The following is a 25,941-nucleotide window of genomic DNA, read 5'->3' on the forward strand; positions in this document are numbered from 1 at the left end:
ATTTTTTAATACAAAAAATTACATAAAATTTTCCTAATTTCATCAAACCCACATAGGTTTACACTGTAAAGTTGACTCATTTTTAGTTCTTCCCTCCAAATAAAACATCACTAGATGGAAATTTGATTTTAAAGGTATCAGTGTTTATTATAAACACTAAAACAGGAAACACTATATATTGCAGTCAAATTGTTATGCAAGTCTTTTAAATAATTCTCTCCTCTAAGATACTCTTCATATGAAATTCAATAAAATATTAATAGTAAAATTGCCTTAACTGTACTATCAGCAGCATTCAACAAACACATTTTATGTATACATTCTTCTAATTAATACAAATTTAAATTCGAACACACTGTTTGCTAAATTAAAAATTTCCTAATTCCTAGTCTGATTTCTAAAATGATTATGAATTACAGACTATTTAGCATAATAGTGATATTATAACTAAAAATAGTTCCTTTGCTCTATACAATGATTTTTTATAAAGAGTAATTTTTGACTCAATGGAAGTCTGTTTCAATTCAAAACTTTTTTTCAAACACTGCATTCCAAAACATTATTTAATCCGTTTCCTCACTTGCATATTTGTGGGTTTTTTTTTTTTTCCAATCTCAAATATGGTCTTACCTCATTTAAAATTTCCATAATTTCCTTGTCATAGCAATCCAGGAGAATCTCATAGGACTCTAAATGCCTTGCATGCATCATAGCCGGCACACAGTCTCGTAAAGCACTGAACATGTACTAATGAAAACAAATTTTAAAGTATGAATTTAGAAAAAAAACATAAGCTATAAACAATATTACAAAGGCTATTTATCTGAATCAAGAAAGATAAAACCTTGATCTGAAGAAAATATGATTTTTCTACAACTATCTTACTTTCCTAAATACATAAAATTTTATATTGACATCCTTTCCTACCTTGTACACTGAAACTGCTTTATTTCCATAAACAAAAATTATGAATAACATGTGGTTTGCTGATGAGTAATGTCAGACTACTAATACCAATTAAAATCAAGTGAAATGAGAATGATCAGGAATAAGTGAGAAGTTAAATATATTAAAATTAACTTCCTTCATATTAACAAAATTAAACCACAGAAACATTTATTGGATATTCATAACATTGTTCAAAACAGTATTAGAGGTCAATTTTAAAATAGTTTATTAAATCAGATAACCTATTTTAAAACTTAAAGTGAATAAAATATGATGAGTTAATTCTTTATTATTCTTTACTTACATGTAATCTAGCTGCATCAACGGCATTTTCATACACATCATCTAAATAAATTGGGAAGACTGCTCGATGCCAGTATAAAAAACAACAGTCACACTGTATTTGAACTCTACAATATAAGTATTATAGTAATTAGTGGTATCAAAACTAAAGTTTCCCAAAACAACATAAAAGAATGACTTTATATACTATTAGGGCAAGAGACCTGTCACTCATTTTACTTTCCCTACATCACTTCACCTAACATTAGTTCAGAAAAATCACAAAAAAATTATTTTTCAAATTGAGCTAAGATTTTAATAAAATTCTCCAATACCTGACACACTGACAGAATTTTGCATATATGCAGAATTAGATTCTCAAAAAAATAGAAGAAAAAAATTATCAAACTATAATGGGTGACTTTTAAAGAAGAGTTTAAAATAAATTTATTTTCAATATTATTTAATATGACTATTGCATAACATGTACCATTTTACCTGTTTCCAAGTTGGAAAGTAAAACTTAAAAAACTGTAATGCAAAAAAGTCCAGTCACACATAACCTATCCATAGTCTCTGTCACTAAATGACTATTTCATACCTTATAAAGTAACAAAATGATCATTAAATCTTATAATGAAGGTTTAATATTTCTTCCAAAGATGGAAAACTAAATGCAACTACAAATATATGTTCAGCTCAAAATTAAAAAAATATATATTATGAGCATTAAAAATATTATTGTGCTGTAACATAATTCAGCTGGAAGTCAAAATTTGTAAGGCTAATTTTCCTTTCAGGAAGCTTACTGTTTACTCAACAAAAAGTAAACAATAAAGTCACAAGTAGCTGCAAAAATGTGACTGGCTACTGACATTGTAATTAAAATTTCTACCTCAAAATAAAATCATAGGACACTATGAGTCAAAGGATCTCTAAGTTTCTCACAAATTGATGAAGCCTTACAATAAAGCAACAATTTTGAAAGCCCAGTAAGTGATAATCAGCATAATAATCACAACATGCACAAGAATCTGCCTAAGGCTCTGAGTGCACTGCTTTTCTAGAAGCCGCATGCTTCATGGAGAAGAAAAGCTAAATGAATATGATCCCTAGTCACAGTCTCACTTTGGTCATGCCAAAGAAATTAAAGAGGACTAATGCTCAATCTGAATTTTACTCCTCTTTATGCTAAAAAAGAAAACTAATGCTCCAAATTGCCCTATTTTTTGAGTATTATTATATTCACCAGTCCTGCTTACCGTTCTCTAAGTTCACTGATAAGATCCAGTTTTTTCATGACTACTTGAAGTGGAAAGAGTTCTTCATCTTTGAATGTTTTCTATCAGGAAGTAGGGAAAAGAGAAGTTACAGTCAAAGTAAAGGCAGGTTTCTTGGATCAATAACAAAGAAACTGTGAAATTTCAGACCTTATATTTATTCCATAAATAATAGCAATACATTTACCATTTGTGTGCCAACACTTAGTGCTAAAGAAACGATAAGTCGCCGTTGCTTTGTGCTTGGTCCATTTAGAGTATTTTCAGCCAAAACTAAAGCAGAGAGCACATCAAGACGCTGTTCGCTGTATTTTTTGTCAGAAATTACTCTTTTCTTTAAGACAAAACAGAAAACTATTAATTTTGCTCCTGGGATAATGACCAAAGCTACAGAAGAAAAACTTCTCTTTATCTCTTCCACAATTCAGTTTAAGAAAACATAAATAACACCTTTCCCCTGAGCTTGTCATATAATGTTTTGTACTTTCCTTCGGTAACTTTGTCTTAGCACTGATGGGAATAGCAAATGTATTGGGCATACTTTAAATTTTCCATATAAATTTAACAAGAAATCACTTCTAAAAACCCTTGAATTTCCATACTAATAAGAAATCACTTCTTTAAAAAAATGATACATCAATTTCAAAAGTACATACAATATCAGTTTTAGTAGAAGTATATTACAGTATATTACATGCTGCAATTTCAGAGGAGATAACAATGATCCTAAATAAAAATCATAAAACACCATGGATATAAATGACCAAGATGTTATGTTCAAAGGAATGGAATAAATAGGCTAAGCTAGAAAACATATAAAACAACAGGACAAAAAAAAAACAGTAACCCAATTATGCTGAATATATAATAATTTGCATACCTTGGCGACAGAAATAGAATTAAGAGCCTGGTGTTGAAGGTGCTGTGTTATATGTGCAACTGAATCAGCCACAACCATGCTTCTTCTGTAGAACATATGCTCTATTGCCTTAAAAATCAAAAGTAATTTTGTTAAGATCAACTTAAAACTTTCAAGCAAAATTAAAGAATATCTTTATGACCTCAGGCAAGAGAAGAAATTTGTAAATGAGATACAAAAATAACACTATGAAAGACTGGAAAATTCCGCTGTATTAAAATTAAGAACTCTCTTTGCCAAAAGCCATCATTACCAAGCAGTTTGGGAGATTAAGGCAGGACGATCACAGTTCAAAACCAACAACAAAATGCTAAGCAACTTGGTGAATCCCTGTCTCTAAATAAAATACAAAATAGGGCTGGGGAAGTGGCTCAGTGGTTGAGTGCCCCTGAGTTCAATCTCGGAACTTCCCATCACCAAAAAAAAAAAAAAAGCTATTATTAAAGAAATAAAAAAAAAAATAAGCCAAAGTATGAAAAGAGAATCTGCCAAGTACAAGAAATTAGTATTCAGTATATGTACACACTCCAAAAGAATGATTTTTTTAAAGGCATACAATGCAATTGAAAACTGAACAAAAACAAGAACACATCTTTCTCAAAAGAAACACAGTTAATAAATCATTGAATAAATATTCAGCATCACTAACAAATAGGAGTTGAACATAAAAAGTCATGACCAAAACCAATTATACTCACTAATTTATAAAAGAAACAAAAATACCTGAAGCCTGATAATACAGGTTAAGTATCCCTAAATTAAAAATCAGAAATTTGAAATGATCCAATATCAAAACTTTGGGGGCACTAACATAACATGGCAAATGGAAAATTCCACACCTGATCTCATGTGCAAGAGTCATGGTCAAAGCATGGGCATGCAAAAAAAAACATTGTATGAAGTTATCTCCTGGATATTTGTATGAGGTATATATGAAACTCTTAGTGAATTTTATGTTTAGATTTGGATCTCATTCCTAAGATACCTCACTGCACATATGCAAATATTCTAAAAACAAAACAAAAAACAAAAAAATTGAGATGCTAAACATGTCTAGTCCCAAACATTTCAGATGCTACTCAACCTACACAAGGGCTGGCCAGCTAGAGAATAAGAGGAAGTCTAATATATATGGGAGGTATATAAAATGACATAATTATTTGGGAAAACAATTTGTCTTCATCCTAAAACTTGAATACACACATAGCTTACAACCCAGCAACGCACCCATAGGTATATATTACATTAGAAAAACTCTTCCGCAGATACACCAAGAAACACAAGAATGGCAGCACTGTTTATAATAGCAATAACTGGAAACCACTCTCAATTCCATCCTCAAGCAAGCCACCAGCAATGGAAAGCAACATAATACAGCTACTAATCCCAACATATTCCAATACAAAATGATGAGTAAAAAAGACAAAAGGAATATATATAAAGTATTACTCCATCAACATAAACTCTACAGCCAAATGTAACTATGAGTGGCTCATGGATTCAGCTAAAAAGATAAACAAGGAAATAAGTGTAAAATTTCAGAACACTGATTTCCTCTGTGGGGCCTGGTTGAGATCCAATCCAGAAGGACACACAGGAGGCTTTGAAATCACTGGTAACACTCTATTTCTTCAGTGGGATAAATTTGTTCTTTTAAAACTATACTGAAATATTATATATACTCACGTCCATCTTTATATTTCATTTAAAAAAATATTTCTTTAAAAAAAAAAACCCTGAAAATCCAAAGGCACAATATCAAAAAAAAGAAAATATTTCCTAAACAAATCTAATGTCCATTGTTAGCAGATATTTACCAGTAAATCTTAATTTAAATTTTTATATAAGATAAATTGGGCTCTCCTGCTTGAAGGTTTTATTTTTTATTTACACTATATGCTAAGAAACATTTTATATTTCCACAAGTACTATAATTTTGAATTCATATGACCACCTCTGTAAGTAGCCTATTGTTCAAATCACAAGATTATAAGCACTTTTTCTAAATATCAAAAAAAATCTTCCTATTAACTAATCTCATATGCATGTGAGCATTATAAAATAATGGATATAAAAATTAAAAAATAATGAATGTTGTTTTTTAACCTCATTTAACATGCTTTTAAATTTTTAAAAACCACTTTTTAAATTTCCATAAATAAAACTGAACTAATAATACTAAAACCTTACTATTTCCTTTCTCTCTACCTTAACCTTCAATAAAGTTTAACTATATAAGCAGTCTTCAACCTTCAACTTTTCTACTTTATAATGGTATAAAAGCCTATGTTCTGTTTTTTCCTTTCAGTATACTATTCAATAAATCACATGAGATTAATTCAGCACTTTATTATAAAATAGGCTTTGCATTAGATGATTTTGCCCATCTGCAGGCTAACGTAAGCATCCTGGGTATATTAAGGCAGACTACACTAAGTTATGAGGTTAACAGTACATAACTCCATCATAAGTCAAGAAGCATCTGTAATGAACATTCACAACATTTAGAAATTTCATTTGAGAGGCAAGTACACTTTTTCACAAGTTTTTGTTCTCATGTAAACAAAAAGTCAAATGTTACAAACATGATCATTCTAATTTAAGCCTGGATCATTTGAGAAACATGATGGCAAGGTAACATAACCCAAGACCTACCTTCAGAAGTTCAACAAGCCTGCATAATGCCTTAACTGAGGTTTTGGTCATTGGCTTTTGCATGGACATGTAGAGATTCATCGTGGTTTTAATAATAGTACTAATACTATATGCATATAAGAAGCCCTGTAAAAGAAAATAAAACACTGAGTATAATCATTAGAAAAGATTTCTTTTCTTCAAGATTTAATTCTCTATGTTAATAGTAGTTAGTCCCCAACTTGCCAATAATTAGTGTTTTCAAGTTCCTTTTAAAGCCAGTCTTAAAATTTTGAAATAATCTTGCTTTCAGGGACAATTTAAGCTTAAAGCAGCCCTTAAAGTTTAGACCACCACAAAAACCAGAAGATTAGTACCACTGAAATTATAGTATATAATCAGTTTTTAAATATTTCCATTAAAAAAAAAAAAACTTCAGAGAAATGGTTTGGATGTCAGGGAGGTTTCTACTCTTCCTCATCTTACCTGCCAGGGAAGAGAACAGACTCCTATCTGTTGCCACTTAGGGCAAGAACTGAGGACTCTAAAGAGCTAGGAATTAAAAAAGAAGAGAGCTGCTTTCTGACCAAAGCAGACACACAAGGAAATCTCTGACTTCCAAGCCACTTCCACCTTTCCTCTTTTCCTAGACCAGTCCACACAGTCCATCTGCTATCCTGTCTCTGCTAATCAGGTCTTTTCTCCTTTTAGCTCACTGAGAACAGATTGCCTCCTCCCCTTCAATCCATGAAGGAAGCACAGGTTTAAAAACATTTTGACACTATTAAATTCAGGGAAAGAATAAATAAGAAAACAGGAAAAAGGGACGTTAACTCTCAATTTTTTTTTCTTTGTACCAGAGATTGAGCCCAGGGCACTTAGTCTATAAGCCACATCCCCAGCCTTTTTTATTTTTTAATTTGAGACAGGGTCTCACTAAATTGCTGAGGCTGACCTTGAACTTGCAATCCTCCTGCCTCAGCCTCCCAAGTAGCTGGGATTATAGTATACGCTTCCACACCCAGCTCAAATATATATTTTCCTTTAAACCCAAAAGAGACACACAAAAATGCAAAGATAATGATAGCAATTCTCTGGGCTTCTACAGGTCCCCAAAATATACATTTATATTTCAAAGATGAACCAACTATGTAATTGTGGATACAGGCAAGAAGGTGAGACAAGATCTACACCAGTGTTTGTCAACCTTTTTCTCCTGCCCCACCACACATGAGAAAGTTCTGTCACAGAAGTAACCATGGCTCTGCTAAAGGAATGATACTCAACACAGAGTAGAAGTGGGAGTTTCTCTGAACATGCTTCAGTAAGAGAATGAGGAAATGAAAGAGAAAGAAAAGTAGCAGTAAGACCAAAGCATGGGATATACTTCAAAAAGGAGCTGCAAGTCTTACCTTGTCAGCTACAGACCATCAACCCTGCCCTAGTGCCATGCCAGAAAAAGTTACAAAGCAGAAACAGAAGAACAGGGAAGTAGGTATCTACTCATCATTATCTTACCTGCCAGGGAAGAGACAGACTCCATTCTGCTGCCACACTATGGCAGGCAGAAAAAAGGATTCCTTTTTTTTTTTTTCCCCCCCAATTGGGGGCTTGAAGTACAGAACACCTGGGCCCATTCCACCCACTTCATCACTAATCTGTGAACTGGCTACACATGAAGGATGTACTTTAAAATCTAAATGGGGACAGAGGAGTCTGGGACCTCACTGTTAAAGACAGAATGAATAATATGAACCACCTTTCCCACTGAGAACCAGAAAAGGTGAGCAAAACAATTGTGAAATCTCTCCGAAGGCATGAAAGAGCTAGAAAAAAAGTAAGAAAACAGGAGGCCAAGATCTAAGAGAAGACAGAAACCCAGAGAAGGGAGCCAGTATGTGGGGTTGCCTTCTCTTAGAATATCTACCTTAGAGGATTCTGTTAAAGACAAAAGCCAAGTACATCTTTCAACAATGTCTCCAGGGAAGAGGATAAAAAACAGGAGTTCACAGCCCATCAAGGAGGGGAGAAAGTTCTGAGAAACCATGCAGGCTCCGTTTGGGGACCCTGAAAAGATGGATTACCTGCCCCCTCCCCCAATTAAGGGTGAACTGGAACAAAACTAGCCATCAGAAGTTTGAAGTCCTTCAAATCATCTCAATCTATGACTGGATTGATGTATCCAGGCTGCCAACTGTCCTGGACTGATTGTGGTAGACTGGGTTCCCAATCTATCCTAAACAGCAGATTAGATATAGAGAATAAGAATAGAAAAAGAAAAGAACAGAAACAGTACTGAGGCATGACTGAGAATTTCCCACAAATTCAAGAAACTACAAATTCCAAACAGCACGTACACAAACACTTAAGAGCATCACAGTAATACTGCCAAAATCCAAAACTTAAATCTTACAGGTAATTAAACAAAGAGGTCTTAAAAAAAAAAAAAGATTTAAAATCAGCAGCTAACTTCAACAAAAACAAAGCAAGCCAGAAAACAATGACATCTTTAAACCTAGATGAAAAAACCCAGCCAACCAAATTCTAACACAGCAAAACTATTGAAACGAAGATATACGCAGACCCAAAACTATGCCAATTCATCAAAAAAAATTCATATTAAATGAATTACTAGCAGGTATTCCACACAAGGATGAAAAGAAATAGACAGTATAGGGCAGTGTGAATCTAGATGAACACTGACTATAAAAATAACAAAATATAAGCAAAAATAATGCTTATATTTAAAATATACAAAGAATCAAAGTTACCAATAGCAACACAAAAGGTGAGAGGGAAATAAACAGATTTAAAGTGGTTTAAAACCATTACATTATCTGGAAAGTGGTAAAACTACTAAGTTATATGAGAGCTGAGTGAGAAAACAATGCATCTTTAAATCTCCAGAGTAATCTCAAAAAGAACAGTAAAATACAGAATAACAAGCTATTAGAGAAATGAGAAATAAAATGATAAAAATAATCCACAAGGAAGGAAAAGGGATACAGAACAAAAGTAGACAAATAGAAAGCAACTAGTTAAGTGATAGTTTTAAAAAAATATACATCAAGGGCTGGGGATGTAGCTCAGTGGTAGAGCATTTGTATGGCACGTGTAAAGCACTGGATTCAATCCTCAGCACCACATAAAAATAAATAAATAAAAATAAAGGTATTCTCTTCCATCTACAACTAAAAAATATTTTTAAAAAATGTATATACATCAATAGTTACATACATTTAAAAAAAAGTTCAATGAAAAACAAAGATTATCAGATTGGGGAAAAATGTTACTTACAGGAGACACACATAGGGAGCCAAAAGGCTCTAAGTATAAATATCAAGAAAGATATACCATGCAGATATTAACTAACAGAAAACTGGTACAGCTATGTTAATATCACACAAAAGAGACCTAAGACAAAAAGCATTACTAAAGATAAACAAGTATTTTTTTCAAGGGGCAAGGGTGCTAGGGATCTAACCCAGAGCCTCACTCATTCTAAGCACATGCCCTACCACTGAGCTACATCCCCAGCCCACAAACACACATTTCGTAATGATAAAAAGTCCAGTTCTACAAGATATAACAATTCTAAACTTAATACATAATCTCAAATCATATGAAACAAAAATTGACAGAACTACAAAACTAAATAGACAAATGCACAATAGTAGGAGATTCTGACCCAGCTCTCTCAATAACAAATAGAATACACAGAAAAAATCATTTATAAAAGTAAGTCTCTTGTCATATACACAACACTGCAACTGACAAATGTAAATTTTACATTCTTTCCAAATACACATAAAATGTTTACGAATGCTGAGCCAAGGCTAGGACTTTATAAATTTCAAAACAAGTAATTTGAATATTGCTTCAAATCAGTAATAAAAAGATAACTAAGAAATTAACTTGTAAATTAAGAAACATCATTTAAAAACCCACAGATTTAAGTCACAATTAAAATTTTAAAATATTTTAAACTGATAATGAAAATACAACATTAAAATTTATGAGATGCAATTAAAAAAAGTCATGCTTTAAAGGGAATGCAGAGCTTTGGGTTAGGAAATCCAAATTAATAAGGCACATTTATCCAAAAATAACCAAAAGAATTTTTAACACAAAAACATACCCTTATCCTTTCCCAGTACTTTCTAATTGTAACTTCTATAAATTAAATTAACAAAGAAATTACCCCAAAAAATATTCCAAAAAAGAAGACGTAACTACCTGTATAAAAATATTACATCTATTGGTGAGGTCTTCGGCAAATTTATCCATTCTCTGCTCTTTAGATAAAACAGATTCCATTTTCATCATCCATGAGCTCACAAAGACGTAGTAAGACTGTACATCTCTAACAAAGGAAAATATTGGGGTTACTAAGCACAGGAAAGAAATTGAGTTTGATTTTTATCATGTTGGTCGGAATAAAATTTTTCCTTACAGCAGCCATTCAAAAGACAGATATAATAGATATAATTTACTTACTCAACAAATATTTCCTGAGTGCCTATACAGGTGAGGCATTCTATATAGTACTGAGAACAAACAGATGCAAATCCCTTCCTCTGTGAAGCTTATATTCTAGAGTTACATAATCAAGAAATCAATTATTAAAATCTTAAAATAACTCAAAGATGTTAGAGAATACATCCTGTGAGAAAAAAATAAAGCAGAGAAAGGGGCAAGGCCTGGATCAGGGGTACAATTTTAAATAGAGTGATCAAAGTAGGCTAATTAAGTAGGTGACTTCATGCCAAGATTGAAAAAAATAAATGAGTAATCAAGGCAAAATATATAAGAACAGAATTTAAGGAAAGTAAGTAATAAGCGTAAATGTCCTAAGACATTTGGAAATGTGTCTGGCATGTTTAGTTAATAACAAAAATTTAGTCAGTATGACTAGAGCAGACTAAGCAGGAATGAGAGCAGAAAAGGAGAACAGAGAAGTACAAGGGTGGGGCTCAAGATGTGGGGAAGAGACTGGAAGTCCTTATGGAAAGAACGGACTTCAACTGAGTGACATGGGAAGCCATTAGAAGATCTGATCAGAGTGACTTGATCTAACTTTATGATGATCAGTATCACTTTTCTGACAAACTATAGAGGAGACAATGGTTTTCTTAGGAAAAGCACCAAGCAAGCTACTGTAATAATGCAAGATAATGACAGCTTGAACCAGAAAGAACAATGGAAGTTGCCAGAATCTCAATTGAAAAGATCACAGTTATTGAATGCTGTCTGCCAACCACTTTTTTAAGCACTTTACAAAAATTTGCTCATTCAGTCTTCACATTGGCCTTATGAGGTAGATGCTAGATTTCCACCTTACAGAAGAGGAAACTATCACACAGAAGTAATGTGCCAAGATCATACAACTAGTAAGCTTCCACACTAATATTCAAGCCCAAATCCAGGAAGCTGTCCCATCCTGAAAACAAACAATAAGGATAATTCTACTATTCAAAATGATTACAAACAAATCACTCTGCCAATATGTCTAAGACAATCTCATTCAGATGGGAAATTTTAACTCCTACAAGTTATTTAAATTTTCCTCTCTAAAAAAAATATTTGCAAAAAATGAATAATTCCTTTTTATGTGATCCAACAAAACTAATTCTTTTTTTAAAACCCTTCTTCAGACAGCATAAAGAAATATCTGACTATTGCCAGTCAGAATCACTAACGGAGAGCTCTTTGGGGCAAGAGACTAAAGATACTCACTTGACTAAGGGTAGAATCCCACAGTGAAGTTGGTGGGTAGCCACATTGCCAGGCAAACTGTCAATCTCAAAAACTAAATCTGAAAAGGGATTACATCAAAATCTGTAATGTGTTTAGGGGTATAAAGCAACCCCTAGCATAAAACTCTGAGAAAAACAATTTCTGCGGAGCCATGATTCCATTAAACAAAAGATATCAATAGTTACAGTTTTGGCTTTGCTTCCAAAGGTGCTGAAATATATTATTAAACATCTATTTAAAAGTATGGAACAGTGAAAAAACAAGGTCTTAGAGCAGCATTTTCAGTTTTCAGGAGGCACCTAGATGGGTCATGAGCAACAACTCAGGGGGATCTTGAAGGAAGTGATGAAAGAACTCCCAGTGGGAAGAGCTATGGGGATGATGCATTTGATGGTCCAGGGAGTGTAATAAATGAAGTGTCCCAGGTGAGAATAAATGTGGACTTGTAGGCTGGGTAAATGCTTTTCTGGTAGTGCAAGGATTGGAAGGAGATGCATTAGAATACTATGAACAGGAGTTCTAGAAAAGAATCATGTTTAGAAAAGACAAATGTTTAGGGTGAATATAAAGTGTAAGATAATTCCAGTGAAATTCATAAGAGCTGTGCGTTGAAAGTGAGTGAGGAATATAAGGAGTTTTATTACATTATGTTGAGTATGTGAAAAACTACAATTTTGCTGGTCAAAAATGGCAGGATATTGGCAATTTTCATATGGAAAAAAAAAGTCATAAGCAAGGATCAGAAAAAGAGACTAGACCATGTAGCATTCCCTGATAGCAAGCAGATAAATTTTGTATAAGGCATTACAAAAGCAAAAAGCATTCTCAGCCTCAGATAAGACTGTCAACAAAGTAGAGGTTTACATCAGTTTTGCCCATCACTCTCACATTCAGAGCCAGATCTTGAAACTGCTTCAAGTTAACAAAAAGTATAAAAATGCCCCAGAGTCTCATCAGATTATCAGCTTCCTTTCAAAGTACAAACAGGAAAAACACTAACAACAACAACAACAAAAAAAATTTCCTGTCCCAATAAAAAGTACTAAGCAATGTCAACAACAGTATGTCAACCTGAGAGTGACACAAGGGTTTAGACCTCTATCCCCTAAAGGCAGTTATTTTTGAGGGTCAAAATGGTTGTGAATGAAAAGCAAAATGTACCAACCACAGACTTTGAATCCCAGTGAAGGCAGTGGCTGGGACACTGATGACTTCAAATCTAACATTTAGTGTAGGGGCAGGGAAACTCCTGCAGTCCTGCCTCTTCACTTACATAAACACTGCAGCCCACCCTTCAGACAACTCTATCACCCCCCAACTTGCTTTAAAATGTCAAGACAAAGCTCACACTGACTGCATTTCCCTTCTCCAGAGTTTCACTTTAGCGAGGTGAATTTTAGGTTTCTGGCATAACTGCAAAAAGAATGAAAAACATAACCACCACCTTCAGCTCTCTGAAACTCCAAAATTTTATTTATACATACATACATACACACACACACACACATATATATATATATATATATCATGTACACTGTTTCATGTAAACTCTGTAATAATCTTAGGTGAGAAATAATAAAGATATCGAGAGAGAGAGAGAGAGAGAGAGAGAGAGATATTGGAATCGATTCAAATGAATTTAGAAACAAAATCTGTATGTGAACTTCTATCTCTACCTACTAAGACGCACTTCCTACTGTCTGGTGGGCTGATGTTCATCTACACTGCACACAGCTCCAGTGAAGCACAGTATATTATCTCAGAGCAATCTATTATCTCAGGTTTACATCAGTTTACTGCACAACTCTACCCACTGGAGATGCCCTACAACAGGAGACACCAGTTTGAATTCCTTTTCTAATATGTACTGAAGTGTGTGGCCTGGCAAACTTCATTTCTCTAAACCGAATTTTCCTCCTAAAAATAGGATTAAAATACGATTAAAAAGTTTAGAGTAGCAGTTAATAGTTTGGGCTCCAACAGCTGAACTTCCTGGTTCTGCCATCTAATAGTTATTTAAACTTGGGAAAATTTAATCTCTCTCTACTTAACTTTTCTAATCTATATAATGGCAATAACATGAGTTATCTATTTACTTCATGGGCTTTTCTGGTAAATAGAGGAAATAATACGTGAGAAGTTCCTGAAATTATATATATACACATACACACATATACATACATACATACACACTCCATACAGTGAGCACTCACATAGTCTCCAGCTGTTACTTTTATTATTTCTCACCTAAGATTATTACAGAATTTATGTGAGACAATGTGCATAACCCTTCAGCACAAGGTCTGCTACATAGTGAATTGCTCTAAAATGTTATCATTACTATCTGTTATCTCCACCTTCCATTTTCAATTTAATCTTCTGGAGCCACAGAGATCAAATCTGCTCTCTCTTCACTCTGAATGACCCTCAGAAAGAAACTCACCACATCATTCTTCAGATTTCTCTTTTAAAGGACAAACTACAGAAAGACTCTTCATGGCCTTTAAAAAGAGAAGGCATGGTTCCCAGATCCTCTGCCATCCTGATCAGCTTTACTTAGCTGGAGTTCTGGCCCTTGTAAAAAGCAGTACTTCCAAACATTAACTATGATCTAACCAATAAGAATTTAATGAAATTAACAATTCCCTTGGCCCAGATAGGTCCATGACCTGGGTACTATGTTTATTCATGTAATCCAAGTATACGCTGGCATTTTTAACAACTGCATCTCACCACAAAAGAATACTGAGCTTCTAAGAACTTAATTACCCATACATTTTTTTTAACTTACTGATAACGCAACTATTTTTAACCTAATTCCTGTTAACCTAACTCTCCATCTGATATTAAATTCACCTCTTTATACCCAAACCTTTGTCCCCCTTCCACTGTTTTAGGATGTACAATAGAGCTCTGGTATCTCTGCTGTGAGCAGACCTACCTTAAGTGTTATCATTTTCCACTGACTAATCACAATATATGCGGCTCCTAAAAGATACTTTAAGGATTTCCTGTATTTCAGTAATGTTTCTCCTTCCCTCGTTGTAAAGCAGAGACCCAATTTCACCTTGATCATCAGGATCAACAGAAAGTAGTTAAGAATTCCTGTTATATTTTTCATCATAACACAGACAATATATGTATACAGAACAAAGTCAATGGTATAGTTTCATGCCATTTCACTTAAAATCTTCATCCAATTTAACAAGTGTTAGCAGTATACTCATGTAACAATGTGCTATACATTGATTTCTGAAGCTGGGTGATGAAAACATGTTTCTTTACATTATTTTTATTATATGCATGTTTGAAAATTAACCCAATAAGAGATAAACAAAACATAAAGATGTAAATGTCTGAAGAAACAAAGAGTTAAGTGTTCTTTTAGGAAGTAGGACTGAGGTACAGGGAAGAACAGGACAATTGGGCTCAGGACAATTCTTTTTCTCTTTAAGCTTTATCACTTTTTGACTTTTTAAATATATGCATACACTACTTTCATAAAAATAAAAATAAGATGGGCATAGTGGCGCATGTCTACAATCCCTACAACTAATAGAGTTGAGGCAGAAGGATCCAAAGTTCCAAAGTTCAAAGCCAACCTCAGCAATTTACTGAGATCCAGTCTCAAAACAAAACGTGTTCGGGATACAGTTGAGTGGTAGAACACCTGTCTAGCTTGTGCAAAGCCCTGGGCTTAATCCCTAGTACTGCAAAATAAAGAAACAGAAATTCAGATAAGTAAGTAAAAAGGGGAATAAAAAGAAGAGCAGCAAGTTAAAGTAAATTCCTCCAAATATCATGAACACCCAAGGTTTCTGATTTCATCAAAAGACATACATTGTTGGGTGAGGTAGTACATGCTCAGAATTACAGTTACTCAGGAGGCTGAGGCAGGAGGGTTACAAGTTTGAGGCTGGCCTCGGCAACTTAGCAAGACCCTAAGCAACTTAGACCCCATTTCAAAATAAAAAATAAAAATGACTGTGGATGTGGCTCAGTGTTAAGCACCTCTGGGTTTGATGCCCAGTACAAAAAAAAAAAAAAAAGACATACTGCAAATAAATCAGACTTCACTTTAGGAAAAAAAAAAAATATGGCTAATAAAAAGTGTATCTATAAACAATAAGCCTACACTTTAAACTGACTTTAAGCCTACACAACTTTTTTTTTAAAGTTTCTAGAAAATAAATCTGGAAATTGCCCAAATTTCTCTGGTAATGAAAAAGTACCCTTGATCTTATAATTCAAATGCTTTCAATATAAAACATTATAAAACACATATTTTCACTAGAATTGCTTATGAAACCTACTTGGTAAGTGATTGAGCTTTCTGCTGTAAGAAAGTATCCCTGTGTATTTTAATGGCTTGAAGACTTTTTCTGTCTAGAAGTTTGGCAGCTGCTGGTATTTTCTGGATCAGAAAATTATCAGGAAACCAAATAATATTAGCAGTTAATGTGATGGCTGGTACCTGAAACAGTGAAGACAAGGGAGAAAAAAATATTAAATGCAAGCTTTACACTGTTTAGTAGTTCTACAATGTACATGGAAAATAATTCATGAAAAAGTAACCACACAAAAAAATTCATTAATAGAGCTGGTGCTAAGGCGCATGCCTGCAATTCCAGTGACTTGGGAAGATGAGGCAGTAGGATCTCATGTTTGAGAACAGCTTTCACAATTTAGAGAGGCCCCCTGAAACTTAGTGAGACCCTGTCTCAAAAATTAAAATAAAAAGGAGCATAGTGGAGCACGCCTGTAATACCAGCAGCTTGAGAGGCTGAGACAGGAAGATCACAAGTTCAAAGCCAGCTTCAGCAATTAACAAGGCCCTGAGTAACTCAGAAAGACCCTATCTCTAAATAAATTTTTTAAAAAATAAAAAGGCTGGGGCTGGGGTTGTGGCTCAGTAGTAGAGCACATCCTTTGCATGTGTGAGGCCCTGGGTTTGATCCTCAGCACCACATAAAAATAAATACATATATACATACATACATACATAAAAGTATTTAAAAAAAAAAGGCTGAGGATGTGGCTCAGTGGTTAAGTGCTTATGGGTACGAAAACATAAATCCCTAGTACATAAAAATAAATAAATAAAATTTAAAAATAAAAAGGCATGGAGATACAACTCAGTGGTAAACATTCCTGGGTTCAATCCCCAGTACCAAAAATCAAAACAGAACTAAAAAAACTCACTAATATATTATAAAACAAATATTTTACTATGACATAAAGTGAAAGCATTTCTATTTCTGGTGCTGAACACGTCAATTTTATTCTTCCTAAATATTAACACATACACAGGCACATACACCCAATTCCCTGCTCTTTTACAGATTTTACAATGAAAGTACAAATAAAAACTTAAATACTCATGTCCTTACTTTCACTCTATTATTAGTGAAAAGAAATTTTTTTTTCAAATGAGAGGGGGGAAAAAAAACTGATGGCTGGTTCTCATGTGGTCCTGTATAATTTGATGACATTACAAACTAAATTTTCAATTCAGAAATCCCAGGGAAATATCAAAGAAGCAGAAAAAAATTTTTTTATACATTAGCAGAAAAAATACTTTAAATTTTTTCTACGTTAACAGTAAGACTGAGTGACAAAAAGAAGAGGAAGAAACAGAAGAAAAATGCAGTATTAGCAGTAAAATATATAAGAAAAAAAAATCTAAACATCCACCTGTCTATACATAGTCTTATGAAGTGGAATTACAGAATATTTTCATTTACTATGTTACTTATTTCTGGAACGCTTGGATTTTAAAACTGAATACTATCAAGATACTGGCCAAATTTTATTGTTACACTGTGTGCATATACAAATATGTAACAACATATCCCATAATTACATACATCTATAATGCACCAATAAGAAAATGTGGAAGAAAAAAACTCTGAATACTATCTAATTATTTTTGTAAATAAGAATAAAATGTATTTTAAATATCTAGTTATATCCAAAATCTTTTCAATCTACTCAAAAAATAAGTTCCATATTCATACCTTCTTACAAATATCCAACAAAGACTTATAAAACTTTTTATCAACAGTTCGAAAAATTTGAAAGTGCAGTACAAAGAGTCCACAAATTCCAACATACTTGTCTCTCTGGTCAATTTCAGAAGGTTCTCCTTATAAAATAATAACACAAGAGAAAATACACTTAAATTATGCTTATAAGGCAATGCAAACTTTGCAAACAATAAAATGTGATCTATATTACCAAGTTTGGCTTCTACATTTGCAAAAATTGAACGAATACTATGTGCAAATTCTTCAGCAAAAGTGCTATTCTTTGACACAGATACTCCACCGTTGAGAGAATCAAACTGTTGTTCTATACAGGCCTATACAGGAGATATTTAAAGAGAAATTGAGACTCTTAATCATAAAGCATCAAACATTTAAAATATATGATAAACACCTATAGTTATCATTTTAATATTATTAAAACTAAAACACAAATTCTTACTTTAGTACCTAAGTCCTCTTGACTGAAAAATGTGTATATACTTATACATCTGACTACAATTATGTGAAAGTAATAAAACTAAACCCCAAATATCTAATTCTGGATAAACAGATATCCAAAATGATGCTTAAGAGGTGTACAGAAGATATTTCTGATGACACACTGGGAAGCATGTTTTTATTTTACTTTGCACTCTCAAGGGTAGAACCTGTATTTTTTTTCTGTTTACATTTGCTTTCCTAGCACTTTATTATAGTATGTGTGGAAATATCCCCTGGCAAAAGAATAAATATCAAAAATAGTTACCTTCTGAATCTAATTAACAGTTAAATTATAAAAACAAAAGCTCGGATTACTCTATTTAAATTGTGATCATGAGCAATATAAATTAAAAGTTACCCTAAAGCACATGTAAAACAGAATATAATCCAATCTCTTGGGAACACTACCTAAATCAGACCTCTCCAATAGAACTTTCTGTGATGATGGAAACGTTCTGATTATGTGCTATCTGATTAACAGTTTGCCGTGAATTACATGTGACTATTAGGTAATAGTAATACCTAAATGTAGCTATTATGACTAGGAAAGTGATTTTTAGGGCTAATGATATAGCTCATAGCAGGCCTTGGTTTGATCCCCAGCACCAGAAAAAAAAAATAGGAAGTAATTAATGTATGCAGAATTTAAACATTCGTAGAAGGTACTAAATGAATTGTGCAGACTCAACATTATATTCCTTGAGCCTAGGATGAATTCATCAGACTTTTTTTTTAATGGTTTTTTAGTTATACATGGACACAATATCTTTATTTTGTTTATTTATTTTTATATGGTGCTCAAGATCGAACCCAGGGTCTCTCATGTACGAGCAAACACTCTACCACGGAGCCACAACCCCAAGCCCTCATCAGACTTTTTTAAGGTAGTTTTACAAACCTAAATCTAGAGGTATTTAACAACAAACAATATGTATTTAACAATAAAAAATATTTAACACAAACACTTAAATCTTAGTCCTTAATTTTCTCCTTTTACATAATTTAAAAGAAAACCCTCACCCCTATTACAATCAATACACTTTTTTGTTTACTACTAAATACCAAAATAGTTATCAATTAATACACTAACAATGATTTTAAGTCAAAGCACTTTTTAAAGAAAAACAAACTCAACATTATTCAAAAAATTCTTAGCTGGGTTAACTAATACAAGATCATTGGTTATAGCCTGATACAGCTCTACTCACCTGAAATATCAGGCCATCAAGTAACTGCCCTTCTAGTTTTAACAAGAACTTTTCAAATGGCTTTAGTTTTTCTTCCTGAATTCCAAATTTGGAAGGGTTGTGATGTACAGACTTCAGTAACCTTGTAGAAAAGCAGGAAAAAGATCTTAAATCTACTTAAGTGAATTATTAAAAACTCAAACTTTTTCCTCATTCTTATTTGGCGCTATACATTTGAAAATTTGAGCAGAATAATCCTCATACATGAAATTTTCTTTTGCTTCTTTATATCATCTTAAATTCAGATGCCTGGAGCTTTGTATATACCAGATATTTACTGAATATTTATACATTGAATAAAACATAAAATAAAGTTTTAGAGCATTAATAAAATGAAGTCAATTCAGAGAAAAAAAATCACTTAAATAGAGTCTAAAGAAAAAAATAAATCAGAGTCCTAAGGCAGGTAAATTAACATTTGACTCTTCTTAAGAATGAGGATGCTTGCTATGCACACCTTAAATCCCACTGGCTTAGGAGGCTAAAGCAGGAGAATTGCAAGTTCGAAGCCAGCCTCAGCAACTTAGTGAGGACTTGAGCAACTAAGAAGACCCTGCCTCAAAATAAAAAATTTTAAAAAGGGCTGGGGATGTGACTCAGTGCTAAGTGCCCCTGGATTCAATCCCTGATACAAAAACAAAATGAATGAATATGCTTTATATAGGTTTATCATGCCCTCAGACAAATCCATCTGAAATTAAGCAACAGTACTATCTTCATAAATGTAAGAGAATAAAGTTATCTTAATTGATGTACCTTTTGTACATAGTCCAGTGGTCTTTCAGTGTGATATGATTATCAATAATTTCATCCAGAGTGAGCAAAACTGTCAGCAGTTCTCCCAAGTGCTCATACATAGTCTGTCAAAAAACCTTTAATGATTATCATTTAGTCACTAGTTAGAAATTAAGCCTCATATAGATTTTCAAAGTAAAATATTTGGGCTAATTACTGAATTAGTTAAAGCAGGGGGGTAACATAGTTTATTAAACTACAGGTTTGATCCTCAAATGAGACTATCAGTCTTAAATAGAGAAACCTTTGCCCAATATTTCTTCCTTAATTATGACATTTTTCATTGATCAAAGAGACTATGAAGAATGTGTACCGGGCCACAACCAGGAAAACTAAAAATAACAGTGATAGTCAGTAATGCCTCATCAACTACACAAGTGAAAAAAGAATATGAAAAAAAAATCCTATAAGAATCTTGGTATGATTGTTACACTTCCTAATCACACATACTCCAAAGTAAAACACAGTAAAAATGAGCTTTACTGGTCAAGTTAAATTACCTGAAAATGAACTCCAGTTGTCTCTATAATTTTGGGGGCAATCCTATAATAAAATAACACCCAAGTTAAAAAAAAATTGCTTTTTTTAAAGAAACAGTTCATTCTTATTTTAAAGAATATACACACTAGTAGAAGTTCTTAGAATTTTAATATGCACTCATCTTAAGGCTTCAGTCATTAAAATTTAAGAGATCTAAGAAATTACTACCATGTTCCTCTCTCCTAAGAAGGGAACTGACCTATGCATTCAGACTGCTATCCCTGTGTACTCACAGGAAGGGACATGACAACATGTGGCCCATGAATAATCCTAGCGATTTAAACCTAAAAGATATATCCTGGACAATGACAGAAATATCAGCTAGGCTCTTTGAATCCTAACCGAAGTGGTATTTTGGAACTAGGCCTCTCTTTGGTCAGATTGATTTCTTGTTCTTATTCCTACTGAAAAACATACTTCTAAGATTATACTAAAGTCAAAAGCCACAGAAAATTCATTTCACTTCCTTCCTAAACATCCAATTTACTCAACAATAAATAATTTATAATAGTATTTATATGTTAAAATACATATAGATATTTCAAAGAACACATTTTTTTAAATAAAGAGAAAATTCAAATCAATTTCATCCTTCAGGGTCGAGGTGGGGCTGGGAGAGACAGGGAGCTATACTCTCCCTCTCTCCTGACACAGGGATAACTTCACTGATAAGCCAGAACAAAAAAGTACCTGATAAGAAATGCATGAGAATGAGAGTAAAAACATTCTACCCATTTATGAAAAGTTAAGGTACATTTAGAACAATGAATTAATGAATTAGAGTTAAGGTATACTTAGAACACATTTAGAACAATGAATCAACTGATGACCAAAGTAACAGTGCCAAAGTTGCCATGGAATCTTAATAAATAACTTCTATGGGCCTCATATATCTCTTATCATTAAGAGTGTTAGTCAAGGGGCTGGGGTTGTGGCTCAGTGGTAGAATGCTTGTCTAGCACATGTGAGGCACTAGGTTTGATCCTCAGCACCATATAAAAATAGATAAATAAAAGTATTGTGTCCATCTACAACTAAATTTAAAAAAAATTTAAAAAGAGCCCTAGTCAAACATCTAAACAAAATTACTGTAAGGATATAATTAAATAGTAAATGTGAGAAAATGTTTAAGTATAAAGAATTAATCAAATGGTAGATATTATTGTGTGGTAGTAAGAATAGCAAACGCTCTAGGAAAACTTGATCACGTTTCTTAATTTAGGATAGTGGTCCCTAAATTTGGAAGATTATAGGACTACAAAATTTTTTCAGTATAGATTCCTTAGCTCCACTCCTCAGGACCCCTGATTTTAAGAAAAAAAGTCTCATGAATCAGGAAACTACTAATGTAGATAAGAAAGGAGCAAAGAGAGAATATAGTGCAAGAATAAATTCCACATTAGTTTTTTTCTATATGGTCAAATTTCTTCTAAGTTTTTTTTTTCTGGTTGACATTCTCATTCAGACAAATAATGGGGTCATGCACTACGGTAGAAATTGTGCTTATTAATTTATGTAATGTACCCATAAGTAGCACTTAAAACATCGTAAGCATTCAAAGAATGCTGAATAAATAAGTGAACAAAAAACTATTTCAGATGTTTAGTTTTTAAAAGACATTTCTTGTATCTCTAATATAAAAGCAAAAACATATGTAAAATCTATTACTTGTTACTGATATAGAGGGCGGCCAACTGATGGACTACATTCATCACCACTTCATAGCATCTCGTAACAAAACAAGACAGTTCCTGAAATGATAAGTTGAGTATGTGTTACAAAATTGCCTTTTAAATGTCATCTTTTTAAACTAATTTTTATGGTAAAGAACCTTTGAAAAATAATCACTTTCTAGTAAAATATCCAATTATCCACAAGTCAAATAACTTAAGCATTCCTCAAGCAATCAATTAACTCACTTCCTGCATCCCAGGCCATTCCTAGTTCTGTTCCCACTGCACTTCATTCATACTTCTATTTTAAGTCTAACTGTTCTAGCTATTCATATAGCATCTAGGTGGGATTCATTCTGTCTTTGAATATCTATTGCCTAGCATGATAGCTAACACTGAATTATTGCTCAACATGAATGAAGGAGCTCAAAGGCTGCCAGTTTTGGAAAATAGGAAGATGAGAGAAGGGGTCTAGAAATCACTTCAAATATTAAGTACCTTTATAATCTATAAGTGGGCTTGGCACACAATAAGTGAAGTATCAATTACTCCAGGGTTGTGCTTGTCATTAAATAATAAATTCACATCTGTTGTATCTCAGACCTCGACTTTTAAACCCATAGAAAGTGTGTATCTAAAACATTTTAAATCTGATTAAATTTAAAACTATTTATAATTTTAAGCTCTATGAGAGCAGCAATTTTTGTTGGTTTTATGTACTGTTGTATCCTCAGCACTAAGAGTAGATGTACAGACATCACAAAGTGTATTTACACAAATCAATACAGCTATAACACCACTAAGCAATATAATCTTATGGGAATACTGTTGTAAATTCAGTCCACTGTTGACCGAAACAGTTACATGGCACATGACTGTATGTGCAATTATTTTAAAATGTATTTTTTTCTTAAAAAATGCATGATGACACAAAATATTTGAAAGAATTATAAAATGATAAATCAAGAAAATGCCAACTAGAACAGAGTTGAGGCAGCCATATTACTATCAAACAAACAGATTTTATGAGCATTACTATAGCTAATCACTACACAGGTTGAACATCCTTTATCTGAAATGCTTGGAAGCAGATTTGTGCTTTGGCTGGAATACCTGAGAATATTTGCATATCCATAATGAGATATCCAGGGGATGGGAACCAAGTCTAAATATGAAATTCATTTGTTTCATATACCCCTTATACACATAGCCTGCAGGCAACTGGACATAGTATTTTTATTAATCTAGGTTATGATATTTTCTACTTGTGATTGTCACATCAGTGCTCAAATGGTTTCAGATTTTGGAGCTGAATGTTTCAGTATTTTTGGATAGGAGATTCTTAACCTGTAAATGTAACATATATTTCCACAAATATATATATAATGTTTTTTGGTTGTCAATGGATCTTTATTTTATTTATTCATATGTGGTGCTGAGAATTGAACCCAGTGCCTCCCACATGCTAGGTAAGCGCTCTACCACTGAGCCACAACCCCAGCCCCCACAATTATATATTATATAATTATTATCATAACTTAAGAGTCACCTCATAGCAATAAGATTAAATTTATCAGGAATCATTAAAAATTCTAAATTTATATACACAGGATAAAATATCTGCAAATTAAGAAATGCAAATTTGATAAAACTAAGGGGAGAAACTGACACATTTACTGAAACCCTATAAACTATATTTTTAGACACTTTCCTATCCAGAAGACCTCCTGTTAGATTCTGCCAACAAGAGATTAGGAGGCAGGAAGAGGACATGCTTTCAATTTTTTGCTGTTTTTATCAAGATACCTCTGTAAGAGCTCCTCATCCCAACAATGGAAGTTTGCACCAGTAACCAGTTTCTTTCAGCACTTCAAATATAACCTCAAACCACCCTCTCAAGGTACCAGCACAGGCAGGGCCAAATCCTCGGGGATATGAACACCAATTCCACATGGTTATTTCAAGCTCCTAGATTCTGGAAAACCCAACTTTTTCCTTCTGTTCCCTTGATGTTGAGGTCATATCTACTTCCTTTGGATTACCTATTTTGTTCTTTCAGTCCTCTAATTCCTGTGTAACCAATTCTTTATATTAAATACCCTCTTTTAAAAATATTATTGTGTATATCTAAGGTATGCAACATAATTAGTTTTTTGTCAAATGCAGCTAAAATCTACTTATTTAAAACAATTCCATATAAAATTTTATTGCTTATTGCCCCCATGTGGTAAATTAAGATTTCTAGACTTCTTGCTACACTATTCGCCATTTTGTAACCTCTGATCTAGATCTTTTGAAGGACCTTCTGTGATTTGTTTTCTAGATAAGACCTTGAATAACACATACCATCATCAACAAAGTGCTCTCAATTAGGTCAAGTAGACACCCCACAAAGAAATTATAAGGATTTGAACCATATATTTGCATGCACAATTTGATAAAACGTATCAAGTCTTATATCCAACAATCAGAAGGGAGGTGGAACTATGGATATTTTTTCTTTAGTCCTGATTTTTGTTTTTGTCACTTTGTGCATTATTGTATGCTCTCCCACTGGGGCAGCAAGGGAATAGAGATTATTTCATGCTTTTGATTAAATCAAGCCAAAAGATATGGAATCACTAAAACTCTTCAGAGATACAAAGCATATCTAAATTGAAATATTCTTTTAGAAGCATCAAGCACCGCTGCTTTTAACAATCTTATCAATGCTCATCCAACAGCTTAAGCTTCACCATTTACAACTTTCCCACATGTAATTTATCTTCTTCCACAAGGTACAAACTTGAAGTGACTTTAAAAGCATGATAAATTATCCTTTAAAAAATTATGCCAAGAAACTGATTTTGATACCTTATTCCTCTAAGAGTGCTTGGAAATTTTTCAGAAGTCTATCTCTTAAACTACAATCCAATGCTTATTAAGTGTCTCACAGAGCACACATATCCTTAGCATGTAAAGTTTCCAGAACTTTCTAAATTGGGATTTATTCAAACTTTTAAAAGAAAAAGCTCATTAAAAAGCAAAAATCACTTACCTGTAAGAATGAAATAAATCTCCCCATTTGAATTTGGCAATCACCTTCCACCATGCTGGAATCTGTAGCTTTAAAGGGCAACATGAATAATTACATTTCAATTTTTTCGTCTGAATTCAACACCAAAATACACTTATTTTTTTAATTAGGACATCTTCTAATCCACATAGTATTTGTTATATTTTTTCTTGTCTTTTTCTTCATTTTTTTAATCTGCATAACATTAAAGAATTTTCACTAAAGAGAAAAATGCGACATTAGTCATACAATTAAAAGTAACCATCTGCTACACTATTAAATGA

At 33.0% G+C, this 25,941-nt stretch overlaps 1 protein-coding gene across 3 annotated transcripts in view; it reads right to left on the minus strand.

The window, feature by feature from the left end:
• Positions 1-25,941, minus strand: part of Washc4 (WASH complex subunit 4) — a 54,685-nt gene that overhangs the window by 20,580 nt on the left and 8,164 nt on the right. For 2 of the 3 annotated variants that reach the window (XR_013440327.1, XM_005322335.5), the window contains exons 6-20: positions 25,640-25,707; positions 22,598-22,680; positions 20,890-20,932; positions 20,351-20,454; positions 19,556-19,676; positions 18,058-18,181; positions 17,838-17,965; positions 16,134-16,294; positions 10,300-10,426; positions 6,085-6,210; positions 3,391-3,498; positions 2,698-2,844; positions 2,493-2,572; positions 1,253-1,358; positions 631-747 (exon numbers count right to left, since the gene is read on the minus strand). Coding sequence is in view for 2 of the 3 variants with exons in the window: in XM_005322335.5 (XP_005322392.1) it covers positions 631-747; positions 1,253-1,358; positions 2,493-2,572; positions 2,698-2,844; positions 3,391-3,498; positions 6,085-6,210; positions 10,300-10,426; positions 16,134-16,294; positions 17,838-17,965; positions 18,058-18,181; positions 19,556-19,676; positions 20,351-20,454; positions 20,890-20,932; positions 22,598-22,680; positions 25,640-25,707 (1,643 nt within the window). In the remaining variant the exon portion in view is untranslated. Of the gene's footprint in view, positions 1-630; positions 748-1,252; positions 1,359-2,492; positions 2,573-2,697; positions 2,845-3,390; positions 3,499-6,084; positions 6,211-10,299; positions 10,427-16,133; positions 16,295-17,837; positions 17,966-18,057; positions 18,182-19,555; positions 19,677-20,350; positions 20,467-20,889; positions 20,933-22,597; positions 22,681-25,639; positions 25,708-25,941 lie in introns of those variants that run through there. The other variant, XM_021724467.3, reaches the window with a different exon arrangement.

The sequence above is a fragment of the Ictidomys tridecemlineatus genome, chromosome 6 (assembly GCF_052094955.1).
Source record: "Ictidomys tridecemlineatus isolate mIctTri1 chromosome 6, mIctTri1.hap1, whole genome shotgun sequence".
NCBI classification, from domain to species: Eukaryota; Metazoa; Chordata; class Mammalia; order Rodentia; family Sciuridae; genus Ictidomys; species Ictidomys tridecemlineatus.